This window comes from Myotis myotis, unplaced genomic scaffold, assembly GCF_014108235.1.
Source record: "Myotis myotis isolate mMyoMyo1 unplaced genomic scaffold, mMyoMyo1.p scaffold_m19_p_19, whole genome shotgun sequence".
Classification (NCBI taxonomy): Eukaryota; Metazoa; Chordata; class Mammalia; order Chiroptera; family Vespertilionidae; genus Myotis; species Myotis myotis.
Genome location: NW_023416323.1, coordinates 16,134,056 through 16,150,577, shown reverse-complemented (window position 1 = coordinate 16,150,577; position 16,522 = coordinate 16,134,056). Strand labels below are relative to the sequence as shown.

Here is a 16,522-nt window from a genome sequence, read left to right as displayed (position 1 = left end):
TTCTGGGCCGCCTGAGCCTGCGCTCCCTGCCCGCGCAGACAGCTTTCCGGAACCTGGCCGGGCGCGCAGTGTCAGAGGCCCTGTCGCGGCGGCAGGCCGGCCCACAGGGGCATTAGGCCAACTCCCCCCGCCCCGCCCGCGCACTCGGAATTCTCTATTATTATTATTAAAGAATCCCTCAGAACATGTTTACATTGAACCACATAAACTTCCTGCCAGGGCCTTTACCATCCATGAGGAATCGGAACCTGCTCTTGGAAAGTGGGGACATCAGGGCTGCGGGGCCAAATAATAGGAAGGTTTTCAGTGTGGGGGTGGGGTGGGGTGGGGGGGGGGGAGTCAACTGGGCTACGTGTGGGTTCAGATCCGAGCGTGGCTAACGTACATTTGAGTGGGAGCTGATGAAATTTAAGTTCCTATGGGCCTATGGCGTGTACGCGAGCGAGCGCATTAGTGGGCGCGCACAAGCCGAAGCGCGGAGTGCGCGAGTGGAAACGCACGAATGGGAGAGAAGAGAGTTTACACATCTGAGCCTAGTCATTTACCGAGTTTGCATGTGCATCGATGCATGCATACGTGAGCATGAGTGAGTGATCGAGCCGGGTCGCTGTTCTGGGAGCCTGTGCGACTTTGGTCCCCCAAGACCAGCCTTCTTCACTCGCCCCTGCCCGGCCTCGCAGAGCCAGAGACAAAAGCAGCAGCGAGCCACCCGCCCGCACTTTCGTTTTCCGCCCTTGCTCGGCCCAGCCGTTGCCCGCCCGCTCGTTCGCTGCCGGGAGAGTCCGAAAAGTCCCGGGCGCAGCGCAGTCCTTCCCGGGGCGGGGAGAGTGGGGAGGCGGTCCCTCGCGGGAACCTACGCCCGCTGGCCCCGGGGACCGCCGAGCCGACTGTGCCGTGATGGCCACGATCTGGAAGCCGCTGCCGCCGCCGCAGTTGCGATTTGCCACTGGTCGGTACCTGACGGGGAAGGCCCAGGACCCGGGGTGCGTTTCCCTAGGCGCCGCCCGGGCAGGGAAGGCGGGGGGCCAGCGCGCGGCGGGGCTGAACCGCGGGCGGAGAGCGCATTAACACTCGCTCGCCAGGTTGGTGGAGGCGGGGCGGGTTCCGCCGGCGGCCGCTGGGCGGCGAGGGTGGGGGCCCTTTAAGCGCCCACCAACGTGGGGGCCGGAGGGGGCAGGGTGGGAGGAAACTCCCGCAGGGTCTTACACCGGCCCGGAGACGCTGCCGCGAGGAGGTCCCGTGAGGACGGCCTCCGCTGGAGCCGTGGAGCCGAGCGCTGCGGGCGGTGGGGACCAAGCGCGGCTCCCCGCGGGGGCGCACGGCCGCAGGCCCCGGAGTCGGTGCCACCCCTAAAAAACCGGTGTGTGTGTGTGTGTTGAGGGGCGGGGGGGATCCCGCAGCCTCCGCCCTTGCTGCCAAGAGGCTGCCCTCAGCCTCTGTTCGGCTCCTTCCCTTGTGGGAGGGCGAGAGGGAAAGAGGGAGGAGATAGAGGTGGGGGCGGAGGGAGCTGGAGAGAGAGGGGGTTCTGCGCCAACCGCCGGCCGATCCAGCAGCTCCTCGGGGAGGACGGGCGGGCGGGGGAGGGCGCGCCGCGGCTCGCTCGGGAGAAGTGGCCGCCGATGACGGCAGAGGTGCAGCCAGCCCCGCGTGCGCAGCCCCCTCCCCCTCGCCCTCCCCCCCCTCCTCCTCCTCTTCCTCCTCCTCCTCCTCCTCCCGGCTCGTCGGCGGCGCAGAGTAGCGGCGGCAGCGGCGGCGGCAGCAGCCACCCGATGTCTTCGGCGCCCGAGAAACAGCAGCCACCGCACGGCGGCGGCGTTGGCGGCGGCGGGGGAGGCGGCGCGGCCATGGACCCCGCGTCGTCCGGCCCGTCCAAGGCCAAGAAGACGAACGCCGGCATCCGGCGCCCGGAGAAGCCGCCCTACTCGTACATCGCGCTCATCGTCATGGCCATCCAGAGCTCGCCCACCAAGCGCCTGACGCTCAGCGAGATCTACCAGTTCCTGCAGAGCCGCTTCCCCTTCTTCCGCGGCTCCTACCAGGGCTGGAAGAACTCGGTGCGCCACAACCTCTCGCTCAACGAGTGCTTCATCAAGCTGCCCAAGGGCCTGGGGCGGCCGGGCAAGGGCCACTACTGGACCATCGACCCGGCCAGCGAGTTCATGTTCGAGGAGGGCTCCTTTCGGCGGCGGCCCCGCGGCTTCCGAAGGAAATGCCAGGCGCTCAAGCCCATGTACAGCATGATGAACGGGCTGGGCTTCAACCACCTCCCGGACACCTACGGCTTCCAGAGCTCGGCTGGCGGCCTCTCGTGTCCGCCCAACAGCTTGGCGCTCGAGGGCGGCCTGGGCATGATGAATGGTCACTTGCCGGGCAATGTGGACGGCATGGCTTTGCCCAGCCACTCGGTGCCCCACCTGCCCGCCAACGGCGGCCACTCGTACATGGGCAGCTGTGGTGGCGGGGCGGCCGGCGAGTACCCTCACCACGACAGCTCGGTGCCCGCCTCCCCGCTGCTGCCCGCCGGCGGCGGGGTCATGGAGCCTCATGCTGTCTACTCGGGCTCCGCGGCCGCTTGGCCGCCCTCGGCCTCGGCCGCGCTCAACAGCGGCGCCTCCTACATCAAGCAGCAGCCCCTGTCCCCCTGCAACCCCGCGGCTAACCCCCTGTCCGGCAGCCTCTCCACACACTCCCTGGACCAGCCCTATCTGCACCAGAACAGTCACAACGCCCCAGCTGAGCTGCAAGGTGAGTGGGGAGTCTGGGCGGCCCGGACATCTGTGAGTGCACTGCGCGGACCCAGCGCCCCAGTTTGCTGCCGGCCCTTGGTTGAGCCTGCAGCCACTTCCGTTGGGTGCCAGCCCCACACTGCGCTGTCCCTAGGGCCCACCTCTCTCCGTTTGAGGGGTGAATGCCACTTGGGTTCTGACTTGGGTCAACATGTCGTGTCTCTTTTTCTTTTCCCAACTCTAGGCTGCTGGCCTTCGGGAGCATGGCCAGGTCCCACCAAAAAGGCTCAGATCCAAACAGTCTAAGTTGCTCCTGGTCCCTTAGGTCCCCTCACCCCTCAGCAAGCTCCCAGGATGGAGATGGGGCCCGGCTGGCCAGTTGGCCCACCCTCCAGGGTGGTCCCTCAGGAAGCGGAGAGCGGCCTCTGCTCCTTGCCCTGGCAGAACGGGAGAGTTAGGCCCAACGCCGCCTGGGCCTGCTGCGCAGGAGCTCAGCGCCGGCCTTTCAGAGAACCAGGCCTGGCCTGGTGACTGTTGAGCCAGGGGCATTCGTGGGGACAGAGGCAGAGAGGTCTGTGCCAGGCCCAGAGCGAGGGTCAGAGCTGCAGGCTCCGCAGGCCCTTTGTTTCTCAGGACCCAGGTTTTCGGGTCCTCGGGTGCCCTCTCCCCAGCCCTCAGGGGGAAGATGAGAAAAAGCTCCCCTCCTGAACTCCCGCCTCGTTCTGGCAAGAGCTTGGAGGGAGCTTAGCAGGGGCCTCTCAGGGGTCAGCTGTCAGCAGCGGGTGGGAGGCAGGAGCCTGGCCGGTGGCTGAAAGGCCACTTCTCTGGAGGGATCTGGGGTTGCCCTGCTTGGGCTGCTTCAAACTCCTGGGCTCTTGCTGCCCTGATGGCCCGGTTCTCCAAGGGGGGCTTCCTCGGAGAAGCCGCCCTTCGCCCCTGTGACGGCCTGTGCTTCCTGCTCCCAGTGCCTGCCTCTGGCTGCACGGAGGCCTCCACAGCCTTCGGGCTTGGGAAGTGGCTGCCCTGGCGCCAGGCCGCCCGAGAGGTGGAGGCCGCTGGGCCCTCCATGGCGGCGTCTGCAGACCCATCTGGGCCCCCACCCCACCCCTTCCTTTTAGGCATCGGAAGCCCCCCAGCCCACGCTCTGTGTCCAAAGCGGGTGCAGGCCCGGGCAGGGGTGCTCCCGGGAGCAGGGATGTCTCCGGGTGTTCCAGGCTCTTCCCCTGGGGCGCACAAGCCCAGGGCCCAGTCAGGGCTGGGAACTCGGGGACTCTGGGGAGGGGGTGGAGAGTGGGGAGGATGGGGCCCTGCGCCCAGAGCGCCTCGGGCAGAGCTGCTTGTCCATCTTAAACTCTCGCCCCTTGTCACCTCCCTCACAGGCATCCCTCGGTATCACTCGCAGTCACCCAGCATGTGTGACCGAAAAGAGTTTGTCTTCTCTTTCAACACCATGGCGTCCTCCTCCATGCACTCCGCCGGCGGTGGCTCCTACTACCACCAGCAGGTCACCTACCAAGACATCAAGCCCTGTGTGATGTGAGCCGGGAAGCCCGCGGGTCCCTGGCACGGCCGTCGGAACAGGGACCTGGGAACCCACCCCTAGAAACTGCTTTATTCTCGAGGTATAACCGTCGGCAGAAGAAAAGGGTTTGACCCCTCCCCAACCGGATTATTTCAAAAGGAACCCCCAGGGCAAAGAAGCGGCACAGAGCTTGGCACCTCCTCTCCTATTCCCTCAAAATATTTTAAAAATGGTGGCGTTCAGGCCTAATCTGACTGCAGCTGTTGGTAAATAAATCTCTCTCTTTTTTTTTTTTTTTTTTTTTTTGATCCGATTGAAACCGGCTGAGAAGGTGCTGTGTTGGGGGAAAACCCTCAACATCTAAACAAAAATTCTGCTGAGGTCTCTCCCCCCACCCTTAACCCTTTAATGGAAAAAGTGAAGGGGGAGATTTTTTTAGAAGAAAGGCAAACGCATGAGACCATCATTATCAAATACTTTTATTTGGGGGTTGAGTATTTATCGTTTTTATGTTTAACTTTCTTTGGGAAGAATGTCTTGGAATGCGCACGTCGCGTGGTAGAGCCGCGTTTGCAGGGAAGCGGGGGCGAGAGGCCAGCTCTCCCTCCCCACCTCGGAAGCCCTGCAGCCACAGGTGGATCTCTGTGCGCACGACTTGCGTTTCTGAAGCCACTGTTCGTTTTGTTTTTGTTTTTTTAAAAAAGAAACCAATGGAGCCCAGAAGCGGGCGGCTCTCCAGGCCTCTGCCACCCCCCTCCGCCTTCCTCTTCTTCCCTCTCTGCAGTCTTTCTGGTCTTGTTTCGAATTTTCCGTGGACTTTTTTGGAGGGTGTTTTTCTGTCTCCCGACCTCTGCTGTAAACTGGTGCGAAGGCGGCACGAACGCGGCCCGACGCGGGACGGGGAGGCCCGGCCAGCGCGCGAATTCAGGATTGCGGCGATGCAGAAAGGTTAAGGCACTTTTTAAAACGATAGCAAGGCTCATCCTGTTATTTATTCTTTCTTTCCTTAGTAATCGAAACACCGCATAGGCTCCTCCGGTTATCAGTATTAATGGTGTAACTTTGTTGGCAATATTTGCCGCGTAGAATTTTTTTTTTAGATATCCATTGTAAATTTGAAACAAAGTCCAATGTGTGTAAAAACAAATCCCCATATGTTTTATATAAATATATATATAAAATGAAGGACTACCCCCTTTTTTTCTAGTATTTTGGCTGCTGGGGTGCAGCGTTTGTGACACGTATTTTAAATTTCCTTCTGCACTGTATAAAATGACAATTTGAGGATGTTTTGCCTTTTGTGTATTTTTTCCTAAAAAAAAGAACAAAAATAAAAATGTATAACATTTGTACATGGCCTTTAACATTGTATCAACTAGAAATAAAATCGCATGAGTATTTCATTGGGATTGCAGAATATCTTCCACCCCAAATACAGACAGAACCCGGCCTGGGATAGCTAGACTTTCTTTTTTTTGTATTTAAAATATGGGTGATTCTCCATACTTTTTTCTTTTCCATTTTTTGGCTAATCCTCTCCTTTTCACTCTTCATTTCACGTTGAAGTGAATTCTGGACATGAGTGACTATTTTTCTTGGCTTCTGTTTTTTAAGAAGAGCCCTCTGCCCCTCTAAATGTCATTTCTCTTTTTAAAGAAATAAATGTTTGAAGAAGACCTAGAGTCCTCCTTCTCCCAGGGAAGACCATATATTTGTAAAATATACATAAATATATAAAAATTATATTCTTTCTTTTTTCCCATTCCAAGACCAATGGAAGTTTTACTTTGAATTTCAGACTTTACTGTTCCAATATCCCAGCCGTTATAAATCATGAAAGAACTTTTATGTTTTTGTAGTTGGTTGGTTTGTGTTTTTTTTTTTGTGCCCGACACTTGTTTTTCCCAAATCAGGAATCGAGTAAAATGTGTGCAAAAAAGCGCCATTGGTGGGAGAACAAGGTGATAGGCATGTTTCCAATCCCTTAGCATTTCCCTCTAGATCAGCGGTTCTCAGCCTGTGGGTCGCGACCCCTTTGGGGGTGGAAAGACCCTTTCACAGGGGTCGCCTAAGACCATTGGAAAGCACATATATAATTACATATTGTTTTTGTGATTTAATCACTATGCTTTAATTATGTTCAATTTGTAACTGAAAATACATCCTGCATATCAGATATTTACATTACGATTCATAACAGTAGCAACATTACAGTTACGAAGTAGCAACGAAAATAATTTTATGGTTGGGGTTCACCACAACATGAGGAACTGTATTAAGGGGTCGCGGCATTAGGAAGGTTGAGAACCACTGCTCTAGATCCTCAGGGGCAAGAGAACATTTTTAGGAGCCTGTGTCCTCTGCTGATCACCCTCTTTCTATTCCCATTCCCGCTATTTGGGAAAACAAACACGCTAAAGTCGCATTGTTGGTGCGGCCGTTCAAGACCCACCGCAGTTTTTCTGAACCTGGCTCTTCTCAAAGTTGACATTTTGGACGTGAGGGTAATTTCTCCGGTGCTCTGTTACATCAAAATTATCAATAAACTCGCCCGGGCAATTAATGTCCCAACCTAACAGCTGTCTATAAAACGGAGATAAAGGGGACAGGAAAGGACTGGTGACTCCGTGTCCCTCGGGGTCTCGGGCGGGCCGAAGAGGCGGCGGGGGTCTCCCGGGCGAAGCGCGCTGTCCCCGGCGCGCGTCGGCCTCGTGCTCCGCGAGCAGGTTCGCTGCGATGGAGACGGCACTGCTCTCCCAGAAGGGACGTCTCTCCGCTTCCCCCGCCTCCCACGGGCGCCCCGGAAATCAGGGCCCGAGAAAAGCCCCCAGGTCTCCAGCGCTCTCACCCAGACAACCTCCGCAGGCAAGGCGGGCCTCCTCCCGCCGGAGACTGCGCCCCAATTAGCTCGGAGGCTCGGGGAAGTGGGGCTGATTAGGAGAAACTCAATGCCGCCCAGCCGGCGCGCTCCCCGGTCTCCTGCGGCCCCTCCAGCCCCCTCGCCCACTCGCTTGGACCTTGGCGCCCCAGAGGCCGAGGTGCGTCCCCGTGGCGCGTGGCTTTGGCGCCGCTGCTGTGCCAGATGCCAGGGCGGCAGCGGATCGCGGCTTCCAGTTCATGTCCCGGTGGCGCCTGCAGTTCCGTGGGATCTCCCAGCGCGTCCCCGTCCCGGGTGCAGGAACACCTCCCGGGGCCCTGGGATGGGCCTACCTGCTGTTTTCTGGCTTGACTTGGGGTCTGGGGGCGACAGAAAAGTCCAGCCTTCCCCTGGCAAACCTGAAAGGGCCAGATTCCGCAGGCAAAATTGCCTCCACACCCTCATCCGAGATTTCATGCTGCCACTGCTGCGCGGGACAGAACTCACCGGCATTGTGTCTCCCAAGGCCTGTTTCAGCCTGGGCTTGCACCAGGGGCTGCTGGGCGAAGCGCCCACTGTCCTGCGCTGCGATGAAAGGGTGACCGTCATGTGCAAGGTACAAGCTTAATGTGTACAGGCCTTTTGAGTCCGGTGCAAAATCACCGGCCCGGTGGGCATTCGTGGGAATCCTTCTAGCATAGGGACATCCTCAACAGGATCAATTAAAAATATTTGCGCTACTTTTAGGAAGTTTGTCTTGGAACAATGCAGTCCATTACACCCCCTCAATGTATGCAATTCCACCCCCTCAATGTATGCAATTCCACCCCTCAGTAACAAAAGGCCCAGAGGCAGGGAAGTAGCAAGGATGTATGCCACAGGGTTTCCGTTCCTGGATCACAAATCCCGCAGATTTCGCGGTTTTCCAGGAGGGGCCGATGCTGTGGGTGCACCTGAGCTTCAGCAGCCCGCCCTATGCACCCTCTGGCAGCAGAAACGCCCCAGCGAGGCCTCCGAGCTCCCCGGGCGTAGGTGGACGGGAACTGCAGCGGCAAGGCCACCGCCCTGAGCTCACTCCCAGGGCCCACGTCGGCCGCCAGCGCCCCGACGGACCGCTGGAAGGCACTCAGGGTGTGCACTTCTGATGGGAAAACGCCTGGCCCACTGAGCCCCGCAGTGTCCCCGTTTTCTTTTCCCTTTGGGACTGGAGGCCTGGGAATGGGAAGGCATTACTGTGGCACCAAAGCCTGGCTCCCCGCCTGCAAGTGCCCCGCTAGCAGGCACTCTCCAGAGGTAGTGGAAATGCAGAGCTAGAGTCTGGGCTCTGCCGCCACCTAAACAAACCATCAAAGTCACCTCTGAGCCTCAGTTTTCTCATCTCTGATAATACTGTCTTCAAGGACCTTTGGGAGAGGGGGTGGCACCAACAGGAGTGGCCCTGCGACCCACACATGTCTCACCCTCCTCCCCCAAGAGATCTGGTGGTTGTAGGTGTGAGCAGGTCGGTGGCGGCACACCAGGTGCAAGAACCCATATTTTGCAAGGCCTCCTGCTCAGGGACTTCCGATCAGCAACCACTTTGGGAACCATTAAACTCCCCATCTTCTGGTGTGACACACTTGGACGCTCTCTCCCTCCCCAGGGAGGAGGATGACATCTGTGGGGCTCAAGAGATGGAATTTTGGAGTTGAGTCTGGGGCTCTGACGTGGATTCACCCCCAGGATTTCCTAACCTCCAGGTCAGAAGGCCCCTGAGGGCCGTGGCTTCACTTCTGACAGTGGTTCTCAGAGCTCAGCCCCGAAACCACCCTCATTGGAATACTTGGGTGGTCTGCTCCAACTGCAGATTTTGGACTGGGGCAGGGCCTGGAGAACCATGGGATTAGAATCTCTGGAGGGGGTTCCCAGGAATCCGCAGTCTTTACAGATTCCCAAGTGGTCCCGGTGAGTGCTAAAGTTTAAAGTTTCTTTCTCCTCCATCGTTCTCTGGGCTCCCCAGAAAACCCCAGAGAAGGCAGCTCAGCCTGGCCTCTGCTGCCCCCTCCCGCCAGCAGCCCAGGGCGGCTAGTGAGTGTAAAAAGTAGTTGGTTGAGAGAAGGTGGAGCCCAGCAAGCTTGGACTCACAGGCCACCAACGTTTACCAGGCTTACCTCTGCAGGCCCTTGGGGAGCCCTTAGGGCGCACACCCGCTCAATGCATCTCCGCAGTCCTCAGGGAGGTCCTGTTCCTACCCTCGCTTTCTCGATGCAGAAATGGAGCTTGGACAGGTTAGGGGACTTGCTCCAGACACTGGGAAAAAGGTGGAATTTAAACTCAGACCCAGGATTTTCTGACTTCAAAGCCCATGTCCCTTACCATTGTATTGTGTGGCTCCTGGTCACCCATTTTCCTCCACCTATGGGGTCTAGTGAAAAAAGAGGGAAGCTGAAGTGTGATCCATGAACCAGCTTCTGTGGCTGCCAGCTTCCACTGGCGAGATGAGGAACCACACAGGGGTCTGGGGTCTCTAAACACAGCGCCTCGCACACCCCTCCCTTCCTTCAAGCTGTGGGGCGGCCATGCAGTTGGGATGGGGAGACGGCACAGCAGCCCCAGCTCAGACCCCTTGACATTTGTCTCCCTCTAGGACAGTGGTTCTCAACCTTGGCTGCACATTAGAATCACCTGGAAATCTTTTTAAAATCCTGATTTCTGGGCCCCATCCTCCGGAAATTCTGTTTCTTTGTTATGGGGTGGGGCCACATTAGTAACAAAGAAACAGAATTTCCGGAGGATGAGGCCCAGAAATCAGGATTTTAAAAAGATCCCCAGGTGATTCTAATGCACAGCCACCGTTGAGAACCACTGCTCTAGGACAATGGACTTGGCTCTCATGAGTTCCCACCTGATGAGAGCTGCCTTGACTTCCTTGGGCCTCCTTCGTCCATCAGAGAAAATCTCAGAAGTTGAAGCTCAGGGTGAGAGACTTCAGCTGGGGCCTCCCTGCTCTGCTTCTGGGATCTCCTGGCAGCTCTGGGTTCAGGGCTGTTTTCAGGAGAATGGCCCTTGTCCGGCATCGGCTACAGGCACACCCTGAGGCAGAGCTCTGCTGGGCCAGCAGCCGGGACAGTCGGGGAAAAGCCGGGTCTGTACATCGTTGCACTGAATTACTGTAGGACCAAGACACATCAGGGGCCTTAGCAATTATATTATGTGCTCTGGGGATGGGCAGGGAGAGGGACAGCTGATGTTTGCCAGTGTAAAATATTATTGGCATGAAGGACAGAAAGACAGGAAAACCCGCCTCAGCTTCATTCATGCAAGAGACGAGGAGCACCTACCACGAGTCTGCCGTGGCACTGAGCTAGATTTAGTGGTTGACACACCCCATCCTCATGGGTGGACCGGCGGGCATTGTTTCAGTGTTTCCCAGCACCAGGACACGGGAGTAAGGGTGGGGCTCATGTGCACATCCTTAAGGGACGATGTCACCAAGGCCAAGGAAACCGGAGCCAAAGCAGAAAGACCCCGCAGTGAGCACGGTCACCAAGGTGCCCTCCAGCTCTCCAGTGTGGGCTGGGGCTGTGGAAGAGGCGAGCCTGTCCCGAGTGGACTAAGTTGATGGGGCCAGATGCAGGCCACACCCGCGGCTCATTTTCTGCAGTGCTTTGTGTCAGCCTGGTGGCAGAGCCGGGAGAAACCGTGCCGGCGGGCAGGGGTCTGGGGAGAAACAGTGGTGACAAGCCACTTTGAGCATCTTATTATTTTTTTAAATATATTTTTATAAATTTCAGAGAGAGAGGGAGAGGGACATCAATGAGGAGAAAGAGGGTCATTTATTGATTGCTTCCTGCACGTCCCACATTGGGGATCAAGCCCGCAACCCAGCCATATGCCCTGACCGGGAATCGAACCGTGACCTCCTGGTTCATAGGTCAACATTCAACCTCTGAGCCAGGCCGGCCGGGCTCTTTGAGCATCTTATTAAACTGGTGAGATCCCATCAGTGAGGAGGCATGGACCACACAGCCTACTGTGCCCAGGGTTTACGGCCATATGGCAGCAGGCCAAGTCCTCAGATGTGCCCGGAAAGGGATAAAAACGTTTGTGTTTGGAAATCTCCTCTAAAGCAAGCCATAGGTAAGCACATCATGCCTCTGTGTGGTCAGTACTGTGTGAAGCAGGGAGGGCTGGCCCATCTCTGTCCAGACGGTCAGAGGCTTGGCGAAGCGGTGTCAGACGTGGCCAGTGAGGCCATGAGGACAGGGGGACCCGGTTAACTTTCCAGGCGGCTTCCCCGTTAGGCTCTTTCCAAAAAGAGCTCAGGGTCAAAGACACTCCTAGGGAGAGAGGCACCTGCCCCACCCCAGGCATTGCACACCCCGGCTGCTTCTCGATGAGGCGGCAGCGCCACCTGCTGTCTGCTTTGCAGTTTGTGTTGAGACAACAGCCTAGTCTTAACAAAAATAAACCCGGCCAAGGAAAATTGATTTCACAACGGTCTGGACAGCAAACCATGTGCACAGATGAACCTGATTTTGGTGGTTCGGGCTCTTTGACCTTTGTGAAGGGGTACCTGCCTTTTTTAGGGGGAGGATCAAACTAAATTAGTATTTTCCTAATTACACAAATGATAGGGCTTATTTAAAATAAAACAAATAAACCTTAGAAAAGTGAAAAGAAAGCAAACATGTCCCCCAGCACCCCCCAAGACAGCTGTGTGGGTCTCAGGAGAAGCAGAAAACAAGTGTAGTGGTTGCAAGTGTGGGAATCAGAGAGCCTGCATTCGAGCCCTCTCTCTCTTCCTAACATTGTGAGCTTGGGCAGATGCCCTCCTCTCTGAGCCTCAGCTTCTCCATCTGTAAAATGGGGATAATGGTAGGAGCACTTCCCTCAAAGCATGGTGAGGCTTAAATGAAGTAAAACCTATAAAGGGCTTACAGGTGAAACGGAGGCGCAGAGAGGGTAAGTAAGCACTTTGCCCAGGGACACACAGCTTGTACATGTCAGAGTTGACTTCACTGCAGACCTGGTGTGCATTGCCTCCTCACCACATTCCTCAATCATGAGTCATCTCTCTGGCGTCCCCCACAAGCCACCGTGGCTTCCAATGACCCCCGAGGCCCTGCTGGTGGTCAAGAGATGAGCCATCAGAGTTTGTCCAGAGGACAGACTTCTCCCTTGCTGATTGGGAGAGACCCTGGGGCGAAGGCCAGCTCTGCTGTGTGACCTTAACAAGTCATCTAACCTCTCTGAGCCACATCCTTCTCACCCTTCGTGGGGTTAAATGAGTCAATCCACCCGCCCTTTGCGACAGGGAGGGATGTTTAGTTTGCTCACAACTCAGCGCTTCAGGGCCTGAGTTTATTGCTTCCAAATATCCAAAGTGCAAAATGCCCACATTACATGGTCCCATGTCAGCCCCCATTTTAACCTTTGTGATTTATGGACGTTGAAAATAAGAGGGCCTGCCCCATCAGAGGGGCAGGAGTGAGGGCTCCTCTGTTTAGAAGTCTCCGCTGGTTTGAAAGCTCGCCCAGGCGGTCTCAGGTGGAAACCCAGCATGAGGACAAGGACTGGCAAAGTGATCAGAACTCAAGGGGGGAGTGTGGGGTGGGGACCAGCGGAGCTCGGCCGTGCACCGGGGACAAGCCACCACACTCGGTGCCTCAGTTTCCTCATCCACAGAGGAGGCCAGGCTGGCCCAGTGCCCGTCACCCAGTGGGCTTCCATCAGGGGTAGCTCTTTAGAGAGGTGCAGATCAGAATTGAAGGGGGCGGGATAGACGGAACGCAGAGTGGACAAACCGCTGCCCACCGCCAGGAGACTCCCCTGCGGGCCTGGGAGAGCGACCTGGGCTCCGGGCAGAGCCCCTGGCATGCGGGCGCCCTGGGACATCGCCCACGCCTGCACTCGACTCTGGAAGTGCCCTGGCTTTTCTGCCCCTCTCTGCAAAGTGCAGACAATCCGCAGCGAAGGAAGGCGCAGGGGCCACGCTGGCTTAGTCTGTGATCTGTGACAATTTGCGTCTCAGCTTCACTGCCCACCGGTGGGGGCACTAGGGGCAGGTCGGGCCCCCTCTCTGCACCTTGGTTGTGTCTATGAAATAGAGTCTCTCAAAGAGATTGCAAGGACTAACTGAAAGTATGTGCTTGTGTTTCTGTGCATACAATTTCCATTTGTATATCTTCAATCATGTATATTTAGATATAAGTGCATCATATAATCTACATGTGAATATCATTATAATATAAATGAAATTATGCAACTGATTATTGAGGAACAAGTCATCTTCCAATCTTAGAGCAGCAAAAATCCTTCATTTCACTCCTGACTGCAGGGGGGGGCCGGCTCAGTGGGAACAGCCCGCCTCTGCTCCGGGAGGCATCGCTGAGACGGCTCAGCTGGGGCTGGAGGATCCCAAGTTGGTGTGCCCTCATGGCTGGCGAGCTGGTGCTGCTGGCAGTTCCTCTCCATGTGGGCCTCTCCACAGGCTGCTTGGGCTTCCTCACAGCATGGTGGCTGGGTTCCAAGAGTAACCCTTGAAGACAAAATAGAAGCCGAGCACGTCCTAGGCTCCTCAAGCAAGCTCACAGCGTCACCTCTGCTCGAGCCTATTAACCAGGCGGTCCCAGAGCCCAGATTCAAGATGATGGGCATAGTCCCCTTCTCTAGAGGAAAGGCACTTGGAGGCCAACATTTACTACTCCCACCGCATTCAGAACAGCTCAGTAAGCCCGAGTCATTACTATACGGAGAAAGCGTCCGCAGGTGATAGAAGCCACTACAGCTGAGGACGTGGTCCCCTCCTTCCCTGCGGGAGAAAGGGGCCGGCAGCCAGGTAGGCAGCACCCATCAAAGAATGCTTCCGGGAAATGATTACCTGTTCACCTACACTCTACCCTCTCACCTGCTGCATGCGTGGGGTTCTATGTAAGACTTATTTTAAAGAAAGGTGTCCCAGGAACCCCTGCCCCAAGGAGAAAACCATTTTGAAAATGAGTGGAGTCCCTTAAGTTTTAGGGGCAGCTATTCTATTTGGAACACAGCTTAGATTAGATCCAGGTGAAGGGGAAGTCAGTTTAGCAACACCCATTTGGTTCTTTGCGCTGGGGGGTAGGGAGGGTGAACATTCTGAAGATCATCTGTCAGCCAGGTGCTCCCTGGGGGCGGTGGGGGAGGGCAGGTGGTGATGTGTGGGAATGCTCCCAGCAAGATGGGAAGAGGTGAAGGGAAGGGATCTTCACTTTTGCTCCTTTGGCAAAAGCTTCATTATCTCCTGGCAAAGAAGATGGCCTGGCCCTGGTGCGTTAAAATGCAGGACCGCAGGGATGGTCACGGTGTCCGAGGGTGTGGATGGAGAGTGCTTTCACCACGTGACCACCCCCAGTCCTGGCTTCTCCTCCTTTTAATTGTTCCCATCTGACATGTGAGTCCTCTCTCCAATCTCTCTGCCAAATGTAAGCTCTTTTGTGGTTTTAGCTGCACTGGCTCTTTTCTGGGGTCCTCAGCCTCTCATTTGCCGTGTTGTGTCATCAGCTTCTTTCTCCTGTGGTGTCTGGGGCGAGGTCTGTGTGGGTCGCTGGGTGAGATGCAGAGGCCAAGTGATTCCCAAAGGACACTGGGAGGGCAGAGACCCAGAGTGGCGGGCAGGACCCCTGCCCTGGAATGGGGCTGCCGGCTGGGCTTTGAGGATGGGCATGAACGGCGCTGTCCTTGCTCTCCTGCTCCCGGAGAGAGTGATGGAGGAAAGCAAGCACCAGGTTTCCCTGGGCCTGGGCCTGGGTTTGGAACCCTGAACAAGTCCCATCAGCCTTTGGGGACAGCCTTGTTTCTAGTGGTTCAGCAGGTAAGGAATTCTTACCACAAGGCTGAGCTCTCGCCCACTGGGTGCCTTCAGCCCGGAGGGCCCGGGTGTGAGAAGTGGGTGCAGGAGTGGAAAGAACACTGGCTTTGCAGCAATGATCTCTATCGGGTGCAGCGCAGTTCTGCCAGAATGGGCTGTGGGACCAGGTCAGGGGAACCACTTTGTCCTGATCTGCCGTCTTCCCATTTGTAATGGTGGGGAGAACATTACTTCCCACTTCACAGGGCTGAGGCAGTGGCTGCTGGGGCATCAGCAAGAAGATGCCTGGGCCCGGCCAGCTGGCCGCGCATTCCACCCGTTTTATTGGGCAGTGTGATGGGATTTAGGGAAATCTGTGGAAGGAAAAGGCGGTGGGAGAGACTGGGTACCAAAAGCTTGGGTTTCCTCCTGAAGATGACTCTTTTCCAGGTGATAAAACTGGATTTTCTATAAACTTCCCTTCCCTTAGAAGCGTTGGCGGTGGAAATGGGGCTCTTCACGGAGTCACAAGAAAAGCATTTTTGGGAGCCCTGCCTGGGAGGGTGAGGTGCAGCGGTAAGACTTATTGACGTGAAAATAAAGGACCTCTCCAGGCCCGTGTCTCCTCCATCCTGCTGTGGAAGGCCAGCCTTGTCTTCACCAAGCCCGGAAGAGCCAGGTCAGAGAGGTGCGCCATGACCCAGCATCGGGAGGGCATCCGACGCGGCTGGAGTTGAGTCTAGTCCAGGGGTGGGCAAACTTTTTGACTCGAGGGCCACAATGGGTTCTTAAACTGGACCGGAGGGCCGGAACAAAAGCATGGATGGAGTGTTTGTGTGAACTAATATAAATTCAAAGTAAACATCATTACATAAAAGGGTACGGTCTTTTATTTCAATAGTTTTATTCATTTCAAACGGGCTGGATCCGGCCCGCGGGCCGTAGTTTGCCCACAGCTGGCTCTAGTCCGTGCCAGCGCTCAGTCCAGCTGTCTCTGTCCCCATCTGGCGAGCTTAGTGTCTGCTGCCGCTGCGCTCTGGCTGGGGCTGTGCGGCCATACAGAGGCCAAGCTTGGGCCTGTGCGGCTGCCCTCGTGCACAGCAGCAATGACCTGTGCGTGGAGCCCCACGGCTGCTAGGGCTACTACGGGGAGAACATGCGCAAATAGGCCAACAAATGAGCAAATGCACACTGTGAGCCAGACCTCTGTTAGGCTTGGGAAAAAGCCGGCTTCCTTTCAAACTAACCAATGTCTTTCCTAATGCTTCCCAGGCTTGTGCTGGTCCTTCCCCATCCGATCTCTTTCCTAGATCTTCTGGGGTTTCGTGCCCTCATCCAATCCGATCCTTTCCTCAGGCTAGATACCTGCTTTTTATGGCAGCCATCTGGGCTCCTGTTGCGTATGTGGCAGGCAAAGGACTCCTCTCCCTCCCCTCCCCGGCTCCCGGCTGATGGCGGGCTGTCCCCTGGGAGATTGGGAGGTGGGTCTTCCAGGGATTACGTCCCCTTTGGCAGAGGATGCGGCTTCCCCTGGTGTGTCTGAAGCTGTACCTTCCAGACGTCATTACACTCAGCCAGTCTAGCTCTCCTCCTTTTTAAATACTTTTTATTGA

General features: G+C 56.4%; 1 protein-coding gene across 1 annotated transcript; it reads left to right on the top strand.

The window, feature by feature from the left end:
- The first annotated feature begins 544 nt into the window (after positions 1 to 544).
- On the top strand, positions 545 to 5,600 carry FOXF1 (forkhead box F1). The gene is made up of 2 exons (XM_036346786.1): positions 545 to 2,745; positions 4,106 to 5,600. Exons 1-2 carry the CDS (start codon positions 1,620 to 1,622, stop codon positions 4,264 to 4,266), a joined length of 1,287 nt encoding a protein of 428 aa, XP_036202679.1. The 5' UTR covers positions 545 to 1,619; the 3' UTR covers positions 4,267 to 5,600.
- Positions 5,601 to 16,522: the final 10,922 nt, after the last annotated feature.